The sequence below is a fragment of the Balaenoptera physalus genome (genome assembly GCF_965194825.1).
Source record: "Balaenoptera physalus genome assembly, chromosome: 14".
Classification (NCBI taxonomy): domain Eukaryota; kingdom Metazoa; phylum Chordata; class Mammalia; order Artiodactyla; family Balaenopteridae; genus Balaenoptera; species Balaenoptera physalus.
In genome coordinates, this window is record NC_138893.1 from 55,646,206 (window position 1) to 55,666,362 (window position 20,157).

General features: G+C 35.5%; 1 protein-coding gene and 1 long non-coding RNA gene across 3 annotated transcripts in view; one reads left to right on the forward strand and one right to left on the reverse strand.

Annotated features, from left to right (window-relative positions):
• Window positions 1-20,157, reverse strand: part of TBC1D12 (TBC1 domain family member 12) — an 85,749-nt gene that overhangs the window by 39,516 nt on the left and 26,076 nt on the right. For both annotated transcript variants that reach the window (XM_082423682.1, XM_082423683.1), the window contains exon 2: window positions 6,557-6,680. In XM_082423682.1, the coding sequence (XP_082279808.1) occupies window positions 6,557-6,680 (124 nt within the window). The remainder of the gene's footprint in view (window positions 1-6,556; window positions 6,681-20,157) is intronic.
• Window positions 6,687-13,718, forward strand: LOC309642412. Its single transcript, XR_014253174.1, has 2 exons — window positions 6,687-11,544; window positions 11,862-13,718. It is a non-coding gene; the product is annotated as an uncharacterized lncRNA (long non-coding RNA).

Genomic DNA, 20,157 nt, shown 5'->3' on the forward strand with positions numbered 1-20,157 from the left:
AACTTACACTCTTCACAGATATTAACTCAAAATGGATTACAGACCTAAATGTAAAACAAAAAACTATAAAACTATAGAAGACAGGAGAAAACCTAGATTACTTTTGGTATGGTGATGACTTTATTTAGATACAACACCAAAGGCACAATCCATGAAAGAAATAATTGAGAAGCAGGGCTTGATAAAAATTAAAAACCTCTACTCTGTGAAAGACACTGTCAAGAGAATGAGAAAACCAGATATGGACTGGGAGGAAATACTTGCAAAAGATACATCTGGTAAAGGACTGTTATACTAAATATACAAAGAACTCTTAAAACTCTATTGAGTTCTGTTTTTATTATTATAAGAAAATGAATGATTCAATTAAAAATGGCAAAAGATCAGAAAAGACACCTCACTAAATAAGATATACAGATGACAAGTAAACATATGAAAATATGTTCTAATTAATGTTCATTCAGAATTACAAATTAAAACAATCAGATACCACTACACACCTATTAGAATGGTCAAAATTCGAAACACTGACAACACCAAATACTGGTGAAGATGTGGAACAACAGGAATGCTCATTCATTGCTGGTGGGAATGCAAAATGGTACAGTCACTTTGGAAGACAGATTGGCTGTTTCTTACAAAATTAAAATACCATATGATTCAGCAACCAGCCTCCTTGGTATTTACCCAAAAGAAGTGAAAACTTACACCCACAAAAATACTTACATACAGATGTTTATAGCAGCTTTATTCACTGTTGATAAAACTTGGAAGTAACCAAGATGTACTTCAAATTGTTTTCTACATATGATGTTTCAAATATTATATCCAGCACCCAAGCAAAGGTAACCAGGCACACACAGAGATAAAATAGCATCTGCTAACAAAAACTAGCAGAATCAATATTCAATATAAACAGACCTATAGAATTTCCAGACATTGGAATTATGAGACACAGGCTATAAAAACTATACTTACTATGTTTAAGGAGATAAAGGCCAAGCTTGAAATTTCAGCAGGGAACTGTAAACTGCAAAAAGTGATATAGCAGATTTGAAAAAGAAACAACCAGCAACACAAGAATTGAAAAACACAAAACTGACATTAAGAACTCAAAGTAAAGAGCTGAGGGATCTGTATTTTTAACACTTTCCCTACGTAATCCACTATGTTTGAGAACCAGAATCATAGACTACTACAATAAATCTTAATGTCCTTGTTTGCAAACCCACTCTTTTCTAATTTAACTTCTACAATGCTTCCAGAATTTTTCCAGTATATGAATTTGATGTCTCAGTGCCTTATTTAAAAGTATTTTGGTTAAAACCCAACTTTCTAACCTTGTGGCTAATGACCTTCACCATCTACCCTACTTCCCTGAAATACTGACCTAAAATTGAGCTAAACAAGTCTGGTGCATTCCTGCTCGTTCATTCAATTTTCTCTATCTGGAATGGCTTTCCCCATCTTGTCTACCTGGTCAACTCCTACTAGTATACTTCATAACACAGAAACTGCATGTCATCCTGAGCAGAATTAATCACTCTTTCATCTCTACTCTCGTACTTTGGTTCACAACTGTATTACAGCACTCACTACACTATATTAAAACCACATATGAACCTTCCCCCTCCTTCCTACAGTTATACTAGAATAACTGAAAGGCTAGGACTTATATTTATGTATTTCCCAAGAACCTGAACCATGCTTATGGTATTATTCACAGTCAATGTATGTTGAATAAATTACACATTCATTGAAATGAAAGCCAGACAATCTTCGAGAAGAATCTAGGACCAATTAAAGAATTTTGTCCTTCAAGTTCTACTAGAGAAAAGGTTTAGAGCTTGCTAACACGAGGTCACAGAGTAAGATGGTCACAGAATGATATCCTACCACATTCTGATGCCTTGAGCTCTGTATCTAAAGGGATTCACCAGAAAGAAGGTGTACTAGGAGGGAATGTGAGAAAAGATCAGTCTATCGGTTCAAACGGAGGGTGGCAGGAGTCTTTGAACAGCTTCTTGAAGTAAAATATGGGGTCTGGAGAGAAGAAAGAATAGAATAGGAGCTTCTCTTTTAAAGACAATGTAAAAGCCAAAATAGCCTGATGTGTATACAGAGTGACTGAACTTTTGAGTTTCAGTGGACAGTGAGAACACTCTTCCTAAAGGGGTTAGTGCTTTATTCTTTTCGTTTTCTTTACCTAATTTAACCTTCTTTCTTAAGGCTCATACTTCTCCCCTCTCCCCGAAGCACAGGCCCAGAGCTGTTATAAATTCAAGGTGACAATACATTAGGTAAATAAAGGTGAAAAAACATGCAAGTGTGTAACAGTTTTAAGGACTTATCAAAAACAAATTCTGAACTTAGTCCAGCCCCTCCACAATTTAACAACAATGAAGGAAGTAGTTCATTTATTGCAGTGCTCACTCAAATTTTACACCAAAGGTATCCATATTTAAGCATAACTAAAACCAACAAACTGTTTTCAAGTATCCTAATGCTACATACACCAATAAAGTCAGTAACCAGAAAATTAAGCTCTACACTTGCAAAGTGTTATATATTTACTGCTCACAAAGCACATGTATTCTAGTCCTTTCCACAGCGCTCTTGTTCCTGAAGTTAACAATTTCAAAATCAAAGGCTTAATTGAGCAGCGTGACCTATCCTACTTTTAGACAATTTGAAATGCTCAGATTAAGAAATCAGTTAGTGCCTTAAAACTTTTTTCCTTGCCTGCCAAAAGATATCTGAAAGTGATTCAACCACTCAACTAAAACATCACTCAGAAAAAGACATGAGTGATGAAAAACATGAAATATCATCTAAGTACTCCAATCTAATTTCCTCATAATGAAAAAGATGCCAATATAAAAACAGTGCCAAAAAAATCACTTTCTACTGAAAGACTGTCAGTTTGACATAAATAGAGTATACTCAATCTAGTATGCAATCATGTTACAATTATACATAACATGGCGCATTTGAAATAATTCTCACTTGCAGTTTGGAGGTCATAAGACAAACTACATAGCTGTATTCCAACTTCAGCCTATTAATTTAGAAAAACCAAAAACTTAGATCAACTGAACTACAATATAACTGAAATACTATTTATAATTAATAGATGCAATTTTTAACATGGCTCACCAACTGGTTCAAATGGCCACAAGCAGGAATTTCACACCTGCAAGAGAACACATGTGATAATCCTCATAAAATAATATTATGAATATTCATGTGATTTGGGAATTGACTGTCAAGTTAAATGCCAAACTTGAGTCGGTCTGACTTTGTTATTACTCTAAAATGATTTTTATGTTTCTTTACTGTTAACATGGAAAGCACTAAAACTGATCAGACCTTTAATAAAATTTACAAGAATAAAACTTTAAAAAATATTTAATCTACAAGTATCTTTCACTTTTGAACTTCATGTATCTCTGAAAATCCATAGGTACAAAACACATAAAAGTAAGGCAAAAAAAATTTATATATAGTAACATTTTGTTTGTGGAAAAAAATAACACCATATATGTAAAAATATACACACATGAAAATAATTGTGTTTTCCATACAAAAATTGAATTTTAAAAGGCCTAAAAATATGAAGGGAAAGTAAAATGAGACATATCACCCTATAATGTTTTATATTTTATAGAGAACATAATCATGTTATTTGTGCAATTAACAATAGAGGAAAAAGACTGTAAGTCAAACACTACTTTACTCTATAGTTTGGTTTATAATCTTATAGGTGTCTTTCCACTAGAAAAAAATTCTGGCCCCCAAACATATACTCATCCTTAAGAATATGGCAACTACTTTCTGAATATTTGCTTAATAAAATAATTATCCTATAAAATACTACTACTACTCTAATATTCTAACAAATTTTACTGTTTTGCCATTCAATAAGCAAGTGAGGCATCTTTAGGAAGGTCAAAGGAATCTATTTTTTCCTTAGTACTTCTAGCACTGCCTCACTGTTTCAGGCAGTTTTACACTGGAATACTAGTTATCTTCATTTTCTATAGCTTAAGACCTTATCCTAAAACATGACAGATGTGTCTTAACACTCTTCACGGCTTTACTCTTAACATCATTTTAAATTTCTGATTCCAAACATATAACACACATTTGAAAGGAGTAGATAGATGGTCAAGGATCTCAAATGTAGTTTTATATTGATAATATTTTACAGAGTTTAGAAATCAGGGCTGTAAAAAAATGTTTTCAAGTGGGAACAGAGACAGAAAGTTATAACTTTACCATTACCAATAAAAGAAAATCATGCCCACTTTTAAAATGACAATTGCAGTGAAGAGAACAGCAAAGTGAGACAAATGGGGAGTAAAGGACACGAACAGTAGGGAAAGAGAAAGCAGAAAAGGAGAGGCAGAAACATATTCCATCACATGGTGAAAGAGATACATATTTTTGAACATGGAAAACAGTCAGAGGAACAATGACTTCGCTATCCATCACAGCCCCCCAAAAACAAACAGAACCATGAAAAAGGCACCAAAATACACATTAGCACCTACACACAAATGGAAAACTCAAAAATTAAAAGAAGCAGCTGGGAGAAATCATCATGTGTAAAAGGTCAGAAAAGGCACAGAGGATAGAAACTGCATTTCAACTCACTCCTTCTTCCCATATGAAAATAAGAGTTGTTTTTTCCTGACCACTAATCAAATTTTCAAACAACATATATATAAAAAGGAGAGAGGAGGTGAGGCCTTGGCTTTCCAAAATGAAAACAGCAGATTAAAGGCACAGACATATCGGTAAACAGATAATTAACCACTAGTAATTTATTTAGAGTTCTATGGTAAGAAAATATCACAGAATGTTAGTTTACATAAAGATATTAAAGTATATGCACAAGTATATTTCAGGTAAACTATCATAAAGTCAAGAATACAAACCTTCAATAGCAAGACCACTGTTTTTGCCTCTAGAGGGCAAACTTGGTCTTCTGAAAGACTTCACGAAAAAAAGAGTTAAAATTTAAGATGTCCAGATAGCAAAGATGCCCAAACTTTCTTGGATTAACAGTAACCTTAGTGTCTCAGTAATTTTTTCTTGGTGCCCCCTAAACCAACAGAAATCCTTAAACATTCTGTTTACTAAGTAGCTATGTCCAACAATTAAGTAAAGATTTATGTCCTAGCACTTAGTAGCCACTTGAAAAAATAGTACACATAAATTAAAAGAAAAACGTTTTACTGCATTCTTAAATAACCACAATTAATTACTAATTGGGCATGTGTGCCTTTTGTGCACTGTACAATTTCACAAACCTTGAAATCAGATTGGACACCATCACCTTCATTTCCTGTGCCACACTGATTTTTGCACAGTATCTGATTTTTATCATAGCAAACTTGGAAAAACCAGATTCACAAGGATACGATGCCACAGAAAATAATATATTGCCATTTAATGTTGAAATTGTGTACTACCTCAAGCTATCAGTCTGCACCATATCCAGCAGATGTGTAGCGTCACTGAGTTTGCCACGGTTCCCCCCTGCGTTAGCTGCAGCACATGGGGTGCCCTAGGCACACAGCTTGGGAATCACAGCACTACAGTTTTAAGTCTCAGCAACATATAAACTGGTCACTATTTTAATTACTTGTAAATAAAATTAACTATAACAAATGCTTTTAAAGATCTAAAAATTATGTTCTCATTTACTTGGGAAAACAGTTTTTCTTTCGAGCAATAAAAAGAACACTATTAAATACTTAAAGGAAGGCAGTTTTTCCAATTTGAATGATGATTGTTGCTTTAATGTGATTATTTTTATAAATGCTGGATGTGCTAAATTTGATAAATTACAACTGGAAGGAGAGAAATAGGAAATTTATTATTTTATCTTCTGAGAAACAGCTTCTCTAAAATTAAAAATGCTACAAACTGATATAGTCTCACTGCATTCCAGTCTCACTTATCTCCTAGTACTGAGAAGCACAAGCTCAGGAGTCAAACAAGATCTGAAATTCTTAAGAACTCAAGAATATGCATATTAAAACAGATAACAGAAGAACTGGCTCCTAAATTACTAGAAACAGACTATATACCCGCCCGTCTCACAAAGTCCTTGGTTAAGACAGAAAACCAGAAAAGTGACCAAGGAAAGAGTTCGACCTCAAAATCTACTCAGTTTTCACTTTATGCTGCTTTATCAGTTCACAACTACCCATTATCCATAAAATCTGTGCCTCTGGCAAATGCTACCATGTTCAGCTAGAAGTCAAAGTCTGTGGTGACAATGGTTTGCTAAGGAAAAAAAAAAAGCTATCCAAGGAATAACTAGGAAACAAAATCAATGTTCTATGACTGTAAAGAATTTTCACAACTATAAAAGATAACTGAAAATATGTCATGCTTTAAAAAAAATTTAAAGTTACTACAAATATCTATAGTCCCAAAATTTTACATGTTAAAAAAAAAAAGGAATGAAAGTAGAATAAGGTTAATTATCTAGAAAAGAATATCTGAAAAGCAAGACAAACCACATGGCTACATTAGTACTTACCTGCTGAATGATTCTGGAAGTTTTCTGAAGATTCTCTCTGGGAGGGACTTTACCAAATAATTTCCAACCAGGAGCACTATGTACAACTGACTTGAGTTCCTTTGTCCTTTTCGGAAAAAGGTTTCTGAAACACAGAAAAGTTACATGAATTGTGTTTCTGGTAACCAGGGAACTACTTAATGATAATTTTTAAAGTACGCTTATCCTCAAGACAAATACAAAATACTTTTAAATAAAATTATTTCTACTACTTATACTACTGACTATTAGACTAACAAGACTCACTTAAGACTACCTGGCTTATAAAGAAATATTAGAAGAATCATCAACAGAGATATTACAGAGATAAACAAATTGGGAGAAAAATGACAGCTATAAATAAAATGTAAATATTTGCTTTGAGTTAGCTACAAAGTGTACTAGAATTGACTATACATATACTTGACAATAAAAGTCAAGAATCTGAGGACAAAAAAGTTAAAGAGAACTTATATAAAACAGGTAAAGGATTAAGTAATACAATCTTTGGGGAAAATACTATTTAATTATTCTCAGCAATAATTTGTTATTGCTTGAAATAAAAGGGTACCTACTGAGCCTCTATTCCTATAATATATGTATATGCAAATTGTTTTTCCTAGGACAGGTATGCACAAGAAAAGCTGACTGCAAAAGAGTCAATATGTAACCTAGTAAGAAACTATCTCTCACTGAAAATCTAAAAAAAAAAAAAAAAAAGAATCTGCACAAGGATCAAGGATTTTACCTATTATCTCCATTCCCTTACCAACCAAATTAAGTATCTATTGCACATGTAAGCAGGAATGATATTCAAAATATGTATACATCAATACAGCATGCCAGGGCACCATGGACCAATCAGAAAGGTACAATGAATCTAACTGAATATAAAGCCTTCATATAAGCTGTGATATAAATATTCATTAAGAAAATTTAAAATTTTCACATACAGTTACAAACAGTCACAAAGTATTTGAAAGCCCAAATAACTCAGGTTTTCAAAATATCATATAAATATATCTGTTCTTAAAAGTACATTATTGTGATAAGAAGGGGGTAAGCTTTTAACGCGTAACGTTAAGGCTATTCTTCGAGTTTAGAAAGGTATCAATGGACTCCTACAAAAGAATATGGGTTAATCAATAATAAATTAAAGAAACACTCTCATTTCCTTGGGTGTGCAATGGAAGTGAACTGATGACAATTTAGAGTAATTTCTGCTTAGGATACTCCAGAGGTTTCATCTCTGAGACCACATATAGCGACTCAATTCTCTATTTTATAAGATCTCTAAGTTGGAGGTTTTCAATAATGATTATACTGAGGACTGGTATATTTATAGTAAAATTTCAAGCCTCAAACGATGGCCTATTAATTTAAACACTATTTGATATCTTATGTGCTGCTCATCAATTTATTGCCTTGTAGCTCTATATTCACCTTGCAATATATGCTCTGTGACAACATGGAATTCCTTTGAGCATTTCTCCTTTTAAAATAAACATGAAGCTGTTAAGCTTACTCGATAGAGGGCACTGAAGGGACACCACAGAAGAAAGGGCCTCTGCTCTCCTGTGGCTTCCAGCTGATGCAGAGTGGGTTAGTGGTTTGGGTATGAGGATATCCAGTAGAATTCTGCTCAGTCACGTGCCCAGAACATTAAGTCCCTGAGCAAACTTACAGCCTCAGCAACTCAACCTGCAGATGGCTTTCCTGCAGTCTTATTAACATGTAAACTGGCACCCAAAGGCTTCCTGCCAGCACTGATGCACCAATTCCCTCTGTAAGCCCCACACAGCTCATTTGTACTCCCCAGACGGTTCTCATCAAGCCATGCTTCCTCCACAAGCCTCTATATGGCCTGCCTACACACCAAAGCTTTGCCATCCAACCATGCTAAACACAGGAGAAAAACTTTGTCACCATGGTTTATGCAAAGAATTCTTGAATGTGACATCGAGCTTAAACCTAAACATTCGCACATCAAAAGATACCACTGATGCAAAATAAAGCAGTAGAAAGATCTAGAATTCAGTCCCTCCACCAAAGTAAAAACTGAGACAGAAATAGCAATTGGAATCAACCATTTTAGAGCTACAGAACCTTATCAGACACTTACAACCACCAAGAGAGTGCGTGAAAGGAGAGGCTGTTGATCTTTCCTAAGTGAACAGCATGTGTGAACCAACTACCATCCCCCATTCCTCAGCTCCTCCCTCCTGTAGCAGTGGGGATAGCAGCCCACTGGCTCCAGGAGCAAGTTTCTGGAACAGGCAGCAGCAGCTTCCATTGGTGGTATCTATCAGAATATTAAAAGAGAACTCTTCTTGTCCCTTTTTTTGATCCAGACATTTAAGGAAATCTTTGTCAGGTCACCAGCTAACTGCAGCAATAACAGAACAGAAACTTGCAACCACACACAAAAAGGATTACACACTTTGCAAAAACAGTTTGGAAATAACACAAACAGATGACTCCAGCCCTTAATGAGCAAAAATCAGCAATCACTGAGAAGTGAGAGAACAGATTTACGTAGTTACCACATTATAATACTTAGAATGTCTAGGTCTCAACAAAAAAAATTACAATACATAGTAAGAAACAGCAAAGTATGGGCAATTCACAGGAAAAAGAATTTGGCAAAAACCATTCCCGAGGAAGCTGAGACAATGAGATTACTAGTCTAAGATGTTAAATCAGCTGTCATAAATATTCTTGATGAGCTGAAGGAAACCATGGACAAAGAACTAAAGGAAATCAAGGAGGGAAATGTAGAATAAAATGAGAATATCATTAAAGAGACAATTATACAAAGGAACCAAACAAATTCTGGAGCTGAAAAGTAGAATAAAATTAAAAATTCACTATAGGAGTTCAACATCAGATTACAGCAAGCAGAAGAAAAGATCAGCAAACATGAAGATAAGACAACTGAACTTATTGAACTTATCAATTATTCTTAATTGAATTCAGGAGCACAAAGAAAAAAGAATGAATAAAAATGAGCAGAGTCATGTACTATAAGAGTCCCAGAAGCAAAAGAGAAAAACAAAGGAGCAGAAAAAGTTTTGAAGAAATAATGGCTAAAAACTTCTCAAATATGATGAAAGATACAAATCTACACAACCAAGAAGCTCAACAAACTCCAAGCAGAATAAACTCAAGGAGCTATACACTGAGACACATTATGGTCAAACTGTCAAAAGACAAAGGGAGAATTTTGAAAGCATCAAGAGAGAAGCGACTATCAAAAACAAGGTATCCTCAATAAGATTAACACCCAATTTCTCATCAGACACCATGGGAGCCAGAAGGTGTCAGGCTGACATAAAGTTCTGAAAGGAAAAAAACTATCAACTGAGAATTCTACAGGCAGCAAATCTATCCTTCAAGAATGAAGGAGAAATGAAGATATTTCTAGATAAACAAAAGTTAAGGGAGCTCATTCCTAACAGATCTGCCCTACAAGAAATGTTAGGAGTTCTTCAGAGTGAAATGAAAAGTAACTCAAAGCCATAAGAAGAAATAACATTGGTAAAATTAACTACATAGGTAAATGTCAAAACCAGTATTATTGTACTTTTTTGTCTGTAACTCCACATTTTTCCTATGTGATTTAAGAGGTAAATGAATAAAATAACCTTTACAAATTTATGTTGTTGGGCACACAATGTATAAACATGTAATCTCTGACAATAACAATATAAAAAAGAAGGAACAGAGATGTACAGTAGCTTAGTGTTTGTACACTAATGAAACTAGCTTATATGCTAATGAAATGAATTTGGTATTATTCAAACTAGGTTGTCTTAAGTTTAACATGTTAATTGTAACCCCTAAAGTTACCACTAGTAACTTCAAAATATACATAAAAGAAGGGAATCAAAATGGTATACTAAAAAAACTCAACTAGGGCTTCCCTGGTGGGCGCAGTGGTTAAGAATCTGCCTGCCAATGAAGGGGACATGGGTTTGAGCTCTGGTCCAGGAAGATCCCACATGCCGCGGAGCAACTAAGCCCCTGTGACACAACTACTGAGCCTGTGCTCTAGAGCCCACGAGCCACAACTACTGAAGCCCACGTGCCTAGAGCCTGTGCTCTGCAACAAGAGAAGCTACCGCAATGAGAAGCCCGTGCACCGCAACAGAGTAGCCCCTCTCGCCACAACTAGAGGAAGCCTGAGCACAGCAACGAAGACCCAACACAGCCAAAAATAAAATAAATAAATAAATAAATAAATATATTAAAAAATTAAAAACTCAACTAAATACAAAAAGTGATAATGGAGAAATTGAGGAACATAAAACCGTATAAGACATACAGAAAACAAAGAGCTAAATGGCAGAAGTAAATCCTTTCTCATCAACAATGAATTTAAATATAAATTGATTAAACTCTCCTATTAAAAGGAGAGTGACTGGCAGACTGGATTAAAAACACTATATGGTGTCTTGTACAAGAGATTCATTTTGGATAAAAAAATACAAAGAGGTTGAAAGTAAAAGGATGGAAAATTATATTGAAAGCAAATAGTAACCAGAAGAGAGCTGGAGTGGCTATATTATTGTCATACAAAATAGATGTTAAGTCAAAAAGGTTACAAGAGGCAAAAGAGAACATTATATGCTGGGGGAAGAAAAGTTTAATCCAGTAAGAAGATGCAGCTATTATAAATATATGCACACCTAACAACAGAGCTCCAAAATATATGAAGAAAAATTGACGATACTGAAGGAAGAAACAGACAGTTCTACAATAATAACTGGAGACTTCAGTACCCTACTTTCAATAATAAAACAACCAGACAGACCAAAAAGGAAATAGAAGACTTAAACATTATAAATCAATTAGGCCTAACAGGTATACACAGAGCATCCCACTCAACAACAATAAAATACACATTCTCAAGGACACATGGAATATTTTCCAGGATGAACTATATGTTAATGCACAAATACTATAGTCAGGTTTTTTTTTTAATTTTTATTTACTTATTTATTTATATTTATTTATGGCTGTGCTGGGTCTTCGTTTCTGCGCGAGGGCTTCCTCCAGCTGCGGCAAGCAGGGGCCACCCCCCATCGCGGTGCGCGGGCCCCTCACTATCACGGCCTCTCTTGTTGCGGAGCACAGGCTCCAGACGCGCAGGCTCAGTCGTTGTGGCTCATGGGCCCAGTTGCTCCGCGGCATGTGGGATCTTCCCAGACCAGGGCTCGAACCTGCGCCCCCCGCATCGGCAGGCAGACTCTCAACCACTGCGCCACCAGGGAAGCCCTATAGTAAGTTTTAAAAAATTAAAATCACAGTATCTTTTCCAACCAGAATAAAATGAAACTATAAATCAATAACAGGAAGAAAACTGGAAAATTCACAAATATGTGGAAATGAAACAACATAGTCTTTTTTTTTTTTTTCCCCAGATTTTGGCCACACGCTGCAGCATGTGGGATCTTAGTTCCCCGACCAGGGAATCAAACCCACGCCTCCTGCATTGGAAGGCAGAGTCTTAACCAGTGGACTGCCAGGGAAGTCCCTAAACAACACAGTCTTAAATAACCAATAGGTCAATGAAGAAATCATAAATTAGAAAACACCTGAGATGAACTGAAATGGAAATACAACATAGCAAAACTTACAAGATACAGCAAAGGCAATGTTAAGAGGAAATTTTATAGCTGTGAACACCTACATTTAAAAAGAACCATACCTCATATCAATAATCTAACTGCACCCCTGAAAAAAACTAGAAAAAGAAGAGCAAACTAAACTTAAAGCTAGCAGAAGGAAGGAAATAATGAGGTTCAGAGTGGATAAAATGAAATAGAGAATTGAAAAACAATAGGAAAAAATTTTAAGCAAGTTCTTTGCAAAGATCAACAAAGTTGACAAACTTTTAGCTAGACTGACTGAGAAAAAAAGAGAAGATTCAAATTGCTAAAAGCAGAAATGAAAGTGGGACATTACTACGAATAAGTAGTATATATGAATACTATGAACAACTGTTCACAAACAAATCAAATAACTTAGGTGAAATGGAAAAATTCCTAGAAATATACACATACTACCAAAACTGACTCAAGAAACAGAAAATCTAAATGGACTTAAGGAGATTGACTCAACAATCAAAAACCTCCTAACAAAGAAAAGCTAAGGACCAGATGGCTTCACTGGTGAAATCTAACAAATACTGAAAGAAGAATACCAATTTTTCTCAAACTCTTCTAAAAAACTGAAGAGGAGAGGAGTTACTCAGTTTTCCTGGGTCTCTCCCATGTATACATATTATTAAATTTTTGTTTGATTTTCTGTTAATCTCATATGTCAATTTAATTCTTAGATCAGCCAAAGGAATTCAGAAAGGTAGAGGAAAATTTCTTCCTCCCCGACAGCTCCTTCAAGATTGTTTTAATGTTTTTCCCACTCATCTTTTGTATATTCTTTTTTTTTTTAAACTTATTTTATTATTTTGGCTGCGTTGGATCTTCGTTGCTGCCCATGGGCTTTTCTATTGCTGCGGGAGCAGGAGCTACTCTTCATTGCGGTGTGCGGGCTTCTCATTGCGGTGGCTTCTCTTGTTGTGGAGCACAGGCTCTAGGCACAAGGGCTCAGTAGTTGTGGCTCGCGGGCTCTAGACTGCAGGCTCAGTAGTTGTGGCTCACGGGCTTAGTTGCTCCGCGGCAGGTGGGATCTTCCCGGATCAGGGCTTGAACCTATGTCCCCTGCATTGGCAGGTGGATTCTTAACCACTGCGCCACCAGGGAAGCCCTGTATATTCTTGCTATGTTTATTTCTAGTATTTTATTTCTATTGATATTGAAAAATGGTACTTTCTCTTCCATATTATCTACTAATGGTTGCTGTACATATAATAGCTATTAACTTTTGTATTTTAACTTTATATCCTATTACTTTATTGAATTATCTTACTTTCCATTTATTCTCATGGATTATACGGGAACATAGTCATATTACCTGCAAATAAAAGGTTTTACTCTTTACAAGTCTTTCAATCTAATGTTGTCATTGTGCTAGCTAATACCTTCAGTACGATCTGAAAACAGTATGGTAAAAGTGGACTCATTTTCTCGTTAACTTTAAGGGAATCCCTCCAAAAAAAAAACAAAAACAGAAACAAAAACCCCCCCCCAAAAAAACTAAAGAGCAGAGAACACTTCCTAACTCATTCTATGAGGTCAGCATCACCCTGATACAAAGCCATACAAAGACACTAGAAAAAAGAAAACTACAGAACAAATTCCTCAAAAATCCTCACCAAATACCAACATACAGAATTCAGCAGCTATTATAAGGATTATACACCATGACCAAGTGGGACTTATCCCCAGAATGCAAGGGTAGCTCAACATATTAAAATTAATCAAGGTAATTCATCATAGTAATAGAATAATGGGTAAAACCATATGATCATCTCCATTGACGTAGAAAAAACATTTGACAAAATCTGACACTCTTTCATGACAAAAACACTCAATAAACCAGGAATAGGAGGGAACTTCCTCAACATGCTGAAGACCATATATGAAAAATCTATAGCTATCATCATACACAGTGATGAAGGACTGAAAGCTTTTCCCCTAAGATCAAGAACAAGGCAGGGATGTCCACTTTTGCCAATTCTACTCAACATAATAATAGAGCAATCATGCAAAAAAAGAATAAAAGGCAACCGAATTGGAAAGGAAGATGTAAAGTTATCTCTTTTCACAGATGACATGATCTTATATGTAGAAAATCTTAAAGAATTCACATCAAAAAACTGTTAAGAGCTAATTTGTGAATTCAGCAAGGCTGCAGAAACACACAAGATAGGGTTGTGTTTCTATACACTAGCATGAACAACCCAAAAAAGAAAATAAGAAAACAATTCCTTTTACAATAGCATCAAAAAGAATAAAATACTTAGTATTAAATTTAACCAAGGAAGTGAAAGATCTGTACACCAGAAACTATAAAACCCTTTAAAAAGAAATTGAACAAGACCTAAAAAAATGGAAAGCATCCCATGTTCATAGACTGGAAGACTTTATATTGTTAAGCTGACACTACTACTCAAAGCAATATACAGATTCAGTATAATACCTATCAAAATCCCAATAGCATTTTTTGCAAACATAGAAAAACCCATCCTAAAATTTATAAAGAATATCAATGGATCTCAAATAGTCAAAACAATCTTTAAAAGGAACACAAATTTGGAGTACTCACATTTCTTGATTTCAAAACTTACTACAAAGCTACAGTAATCAAAACCTTGTGGTACTGGCAAAAGGACAGACATACAGAATAACGGAATAAAATAACACAGAAATAAACTCTCACAAATGTGGTCAACTGATTGTCAACAAGGGTGCCAAGGCAATTTAATGGGGAAAGGACAGTCTTCGAAGAAATGGTGCTGAGAAAACTGGACATCCACATGCAAAAGAATGAAGTTGGATCCTTACCTTATAAACAAAAATTATCTCAAAATGTATCAAAGAACTAAATTTAAGTGCCAAAACTGTAAAATTCTTAGAAGAAAATGTATAGGCAACTCCTCATTACCTTGGATTCAGCAATGATTTCTTATTTAAGCATGGTACCAAAAGCACAGGCAACAAAAGAAAAAAATAAATTGGACTTCATTAAAATTAAAAATTTTGTGCATCAGAGGACACCATAAGAGAGTGAAAAGACAACTCACAGAACAGGAGAAAATAATTGCAAATCATATACTGGATAAGGGTCTAGTATCCAGAATATCCAAAGAGCTCTTACAACTTAAAAAAGAAGAAAATCCAATTAAAAAATGGGCAAAGGACTTGAATAGACATTTCTCCAAAGAAAATCTATAAATGGCCATTAAACACACTTGAAAAAATACTCTATTGAGTGTATTTATCAGTCATTAGGAAAATGCAAATCAAAACCACAATTAGGGACTTCCCTGGCAGTCCAGTGGTTAAGACTCCACTGGAGGGGGCACGGGTTCAATCTCTGGTTGGGGAACTAAGATCCCCCATGCCGCATGGTGCAGCAAAAAAAAAAAAAGGTGCTGCAAGGATTCAGGAAAACGGAACCCCTGGTGGGCATATAAAACGGTGCAGCCACTATGGAAAACATTTCCGCAGTTGCTCAAAATGTTAAACACAGAATTTCTACATGACCCAGCAATTCTACTACTAGGTATAGACCCAAAAGAACTGAAAACAGGTGTTCAAACAAAAACATGTACACCCATGTCCATTGCTGCATTATTCACAGTAGACAAAAAGTGAAAATAACCCAAGTGCCCATCAACAGATAACTGAATAAACAAAATGTGGCATATACTTATGTTATGGACTGAATTCTGTCTCCCCAAAATTCATATGTTGAAACTCTTAACTCTCAGTTCTTTAGAAGGTGACTGCATTTTGAGATATGGCCTTTAAAGAAGTAATTAAGTTTTATTCTATTATTATTTTTTTAATTAATTTATTTTATTTTATTTATTTTTGGCTGCGTTGGGTCTTCGTTGCTGTGCGTGGGTTTTCTCTAGTTGCGGCGAGCGGGGGCTACTCTTTGTTGCGGTGCGTGGGCTTCTCATTGCAGTGGCTTCTCTTGTTGCAGAGCACAGGCTCTAGGCACACAGGCTTCAGTAGTTGCGGCTCGTGGGCTCTAGAGCACAGGCTCAGTAGTTGTGGCCCACGGGCTTAGCTGCTCCGCTGCATGTGGGATCTTCCTGGACCAGGGCTCGAACCCGTGTCTCCTGCGTTGGCAGGTGGCTTCTTAACCATTGCACCACCAGGGAAGCCCAGTAATTAAGTTTTAATGAGATCATATGGGTAGCCTCTTCCAATCTGATTGGTGTACGTAAAAAAGAGGAAGAAACACCAGGGAGGTACAGCAAACAAAACAAGGTCATGTGAGGACACAGAGAGAAGGCAGCCATTCACAACTTAGCAGGAAGGCCTCAGAGAAAACTAAACCTCCAGACACTTTGATCTTAGACTTTCAGCCTCCAGAACTGTAAGAAATAAAATTTCTGTTGTTTAAGCCACCCAATCTCTGTATGTTGTTATGGCAGCCCCAGCAAAATAATACAGCATACAATAGAATATTATTCAGCCATAAAAAGAAATGAAGTTCTGATACATGTATGAATGAACCTTGAAAACATTGCACTAAATGAAATAAGCCAGATAAAAAGGAACTAATATTATATAATTCCACTTATGTAGTATATCTAGAATAGGCAAATTCAGAGCAAGAGAAAGTAGAATAGAAGTTACCAGGGGCTGGGAAAAAAGGGAGAATGAGGAGTTCTTGCTCAATGGGTATCTGTGTGGGATGATGAATAGTTCTGGAAATGGATAATGGTCATAGATGTACACACTGTGAGTGTACTTAATGCCACTGAATTGCACAGTTGTACATTAAAATATGGTTAAAATGATAAGTTGTATATTTTACAATTTAAAAAGGCATCATTAAGAAAGTAAGAAGATAAGCCAAAGATTGAGAGAAAATATTTGCACCACATATATCTGAGAAAAAACTTCTGTCCAGACAGTATAAAGAACTCTTACAGCTCCATAAGACAAACAACCCAGTTAAAAAATGGAAAGAGATCTGAATAGACAGTTTACCAAAGAAGATAATTTAAAAGCTAGTAAGTCACATGAAAAGTTGTTCAACATCATTAGTCATCAGGGAAATGCAAATCAAAACCACGAGATACCACTTCACACCTCAAAAATAGCTATAATAAAAAAACACAGACAATATGAAGTACGAAGAAAAACAACCCTTATACTCTGCTGGTGAGAATGTTAAATGGTGCAGCCATTTTGGAAAACAATTTGGCAGGGTTTTGTTTTTTTTTTAAGTTAAACATAAATTTACCATACAACCAAACAATTCCACTCCTAGGTATCTATCCAAGAGAAATGAAAACATAAATCCGCACAAAGGCTTGCACAGGAATGTTAACTGCAGCATTATTCATAATAGCCAAAATGTGAAGACAAGCTAATGTCCATTAACTACTGAATGTATAAACAAAATGTGATATATCCAGGTAATGAAACACTATTCGGCAATAAAAAGGAACGGGACGACTGGTACATGCTACAACGTGGATGAACTCAAAAATATTGTGCTCAATGAAAGAATTCAGATGTATAAGACTGTATGCTGTATAATTCTATTTATATGAACTGTGCAGAAATGGTTAATCTATAGAGACAGAAAGTAGATCAGTGGGGATGAGAATGGGAATTGACTGCAAATGGACACAAAGGATCTCTTTGGTGTGATGGAAATGTTCTACAACTACACTGTTGTACTGTGGTGATAGCTGCACGACTGTAAAAATTCAATGATAAATACTGAATTGTACACTTAATGGGTGAATTTTATGGTATGTAAACTATACTCCTACAAAGCTACTAATTAAAAGACTATTAGACTAACAATCAAACAGAGTATTAACACTGCCAAAAGTTGGTCTTCTGTCAAGTTCAGTAAAAAAGACAAAATTTCCAGGAGATTTAGCCCAAAAAAGACAACAGAAATAAATTAGGAACAAAGAAAAAGGTATAAAATCAGATACAGTAAAAAAAAAAAAAAAAAATTGTTTTTTTTTTTTTTTGGCTGTGTTGGGTCTTCATTGCTGTGCGCGGGATTTCTCTAGTTGTGGCAAGCGGGGGCTACTCTTCGTTGCGGTGCGCAGGCTTCTCATTGTGGTGGCTTCTCTTGTTGCAGAGCACGGGCTCTAGGCACACGGGCTTCAGCAGTTGCAGCATGCGGGCTCAGTAGTTGTGGCTCACAGGCTCTAGAGTGCAGGCTCAGTAGTTGTGGTGCACGGGCTTAGTTGCTCTGCGGCATGTGGGATCTTCCCGGACCAGGGCTCGAACCTGTGTCCCCTGCATTGGCAGGCGGATTCCCAACCCCTGTGCCACAAGGGAAGCCCTACAGTAAAAATTTTAAAGGCAAGAGAATACTATGAACAACTCTTTGCCAATAATTTAGAACATTCTGATAAAATGGACAGGTGTATGGAAAAATATGACTTACCAAAACAGACTCAGAAGAAATAGAAAATATCAGTAGTCCCAAACTATTTGAAAAACTGAAACAATAGTTAAAACCCCCTACCTCCCCCCCAAAAAATCAGGCATGAAAAGCTTTACATGAAAGTTCTACCAAATTTTTAAGATAGATATTGCACCAATATTGTATAAAATATTTTAGTGAATAAGAGAGAACAATCCTTAATTAAATTTGTAAAGCCAATGGCAAACACAGACAAGAATAGCTTAAGAGAGTAAAATTACAGAATAATCTAACTCATGAACATAGAAACAAAAGTCCTAAACAAAATATTGGCAAACTAAATATAATCTTGTATAACACAGATAAATACATCATGACTAGGTTGGATTTGCCTCAGGAATGCAAAGGTAGTCAAACATTACAAGGTCTTAAATGTTCTTCAATACATAAACAGAAAAGAGAGGAAAAACTGTATGATAACCTCAATAAATGCAGCTGAAAAAAAATGGTAAAATTAAATATTTCATTCATGATAGAAACTTTTGTAAAAGACCTAGAACTTCCTTAACTTAATAAAGGACACCTACTAAAAACCTACAGTAAATGTCATTCTTAATAAAATGCCAGAAACATATTCTTTTGAAATCAGGAATAAGACAAGGATGCCACTATCCCCACTTCTATTCAACACTGTCCTGAAAATCTTAGTGCAATAAGCAAGAAAGAGAAATAAAAGGTATAAGGATTGGAAAAGAAGAGCAAAAATCATCATTCACGAAAACATGAAAGTTTGTATTAAAGACTCAAGAATCTACCATCAAATTAGTTTAGCAAATTGTTAGCTGTAAGATCAAAAAACAAAACCCAATGGACGCAGCTAGAGATTATCATACTCAGTGAAGTCAGTCAGAAAGAGAAAGACAAATACCATATGATATCACTTATGTGTGGAATCTAAAATATGGCACAAATGAACCTATCTATGAAACAGACTCACAGACACGGAGAACAGACTTGAGGTTGCCAAAGGGGAGGAGGGGAGGGAGAGGGATGGACTGGGAATTTGGCGTTGGTAGATGCAAACTATTACATTTAGAATGGATAAACAACAAGGTCCTACTGTATAGCGCAGGGAACTATATCTAATCTCCTGGGATAAACCATAATGGCAAAGAATGTTAAAAATAAGAACGTCTCTATGTGTACAACTGAGTTACTGTGCTGTACAGCAGAGATTGGCACAGCACTGTAAATCAACCAAACTTCAATTTAAAAAAAACAAACCAATTTTGACTTTGTATCCATCAACAACAGCTAGGAATGAAAAAGTCCAAGGAGATACAATAGCAACAAGATATAAAGTATCTGGGAATAAGTCTAACTGAAGTTTTCTAAGACCGTTAGGGAGAAAAGATACAATCATCCTGAAACACATTTTTAAAAGACCTAATCAAATAGACAGCTTATATTTATAGAAAGGAAGATGCTATCATAAAACTATCAATTCTCCCCAAATTTATCTATAGATTCCATGCAATCCC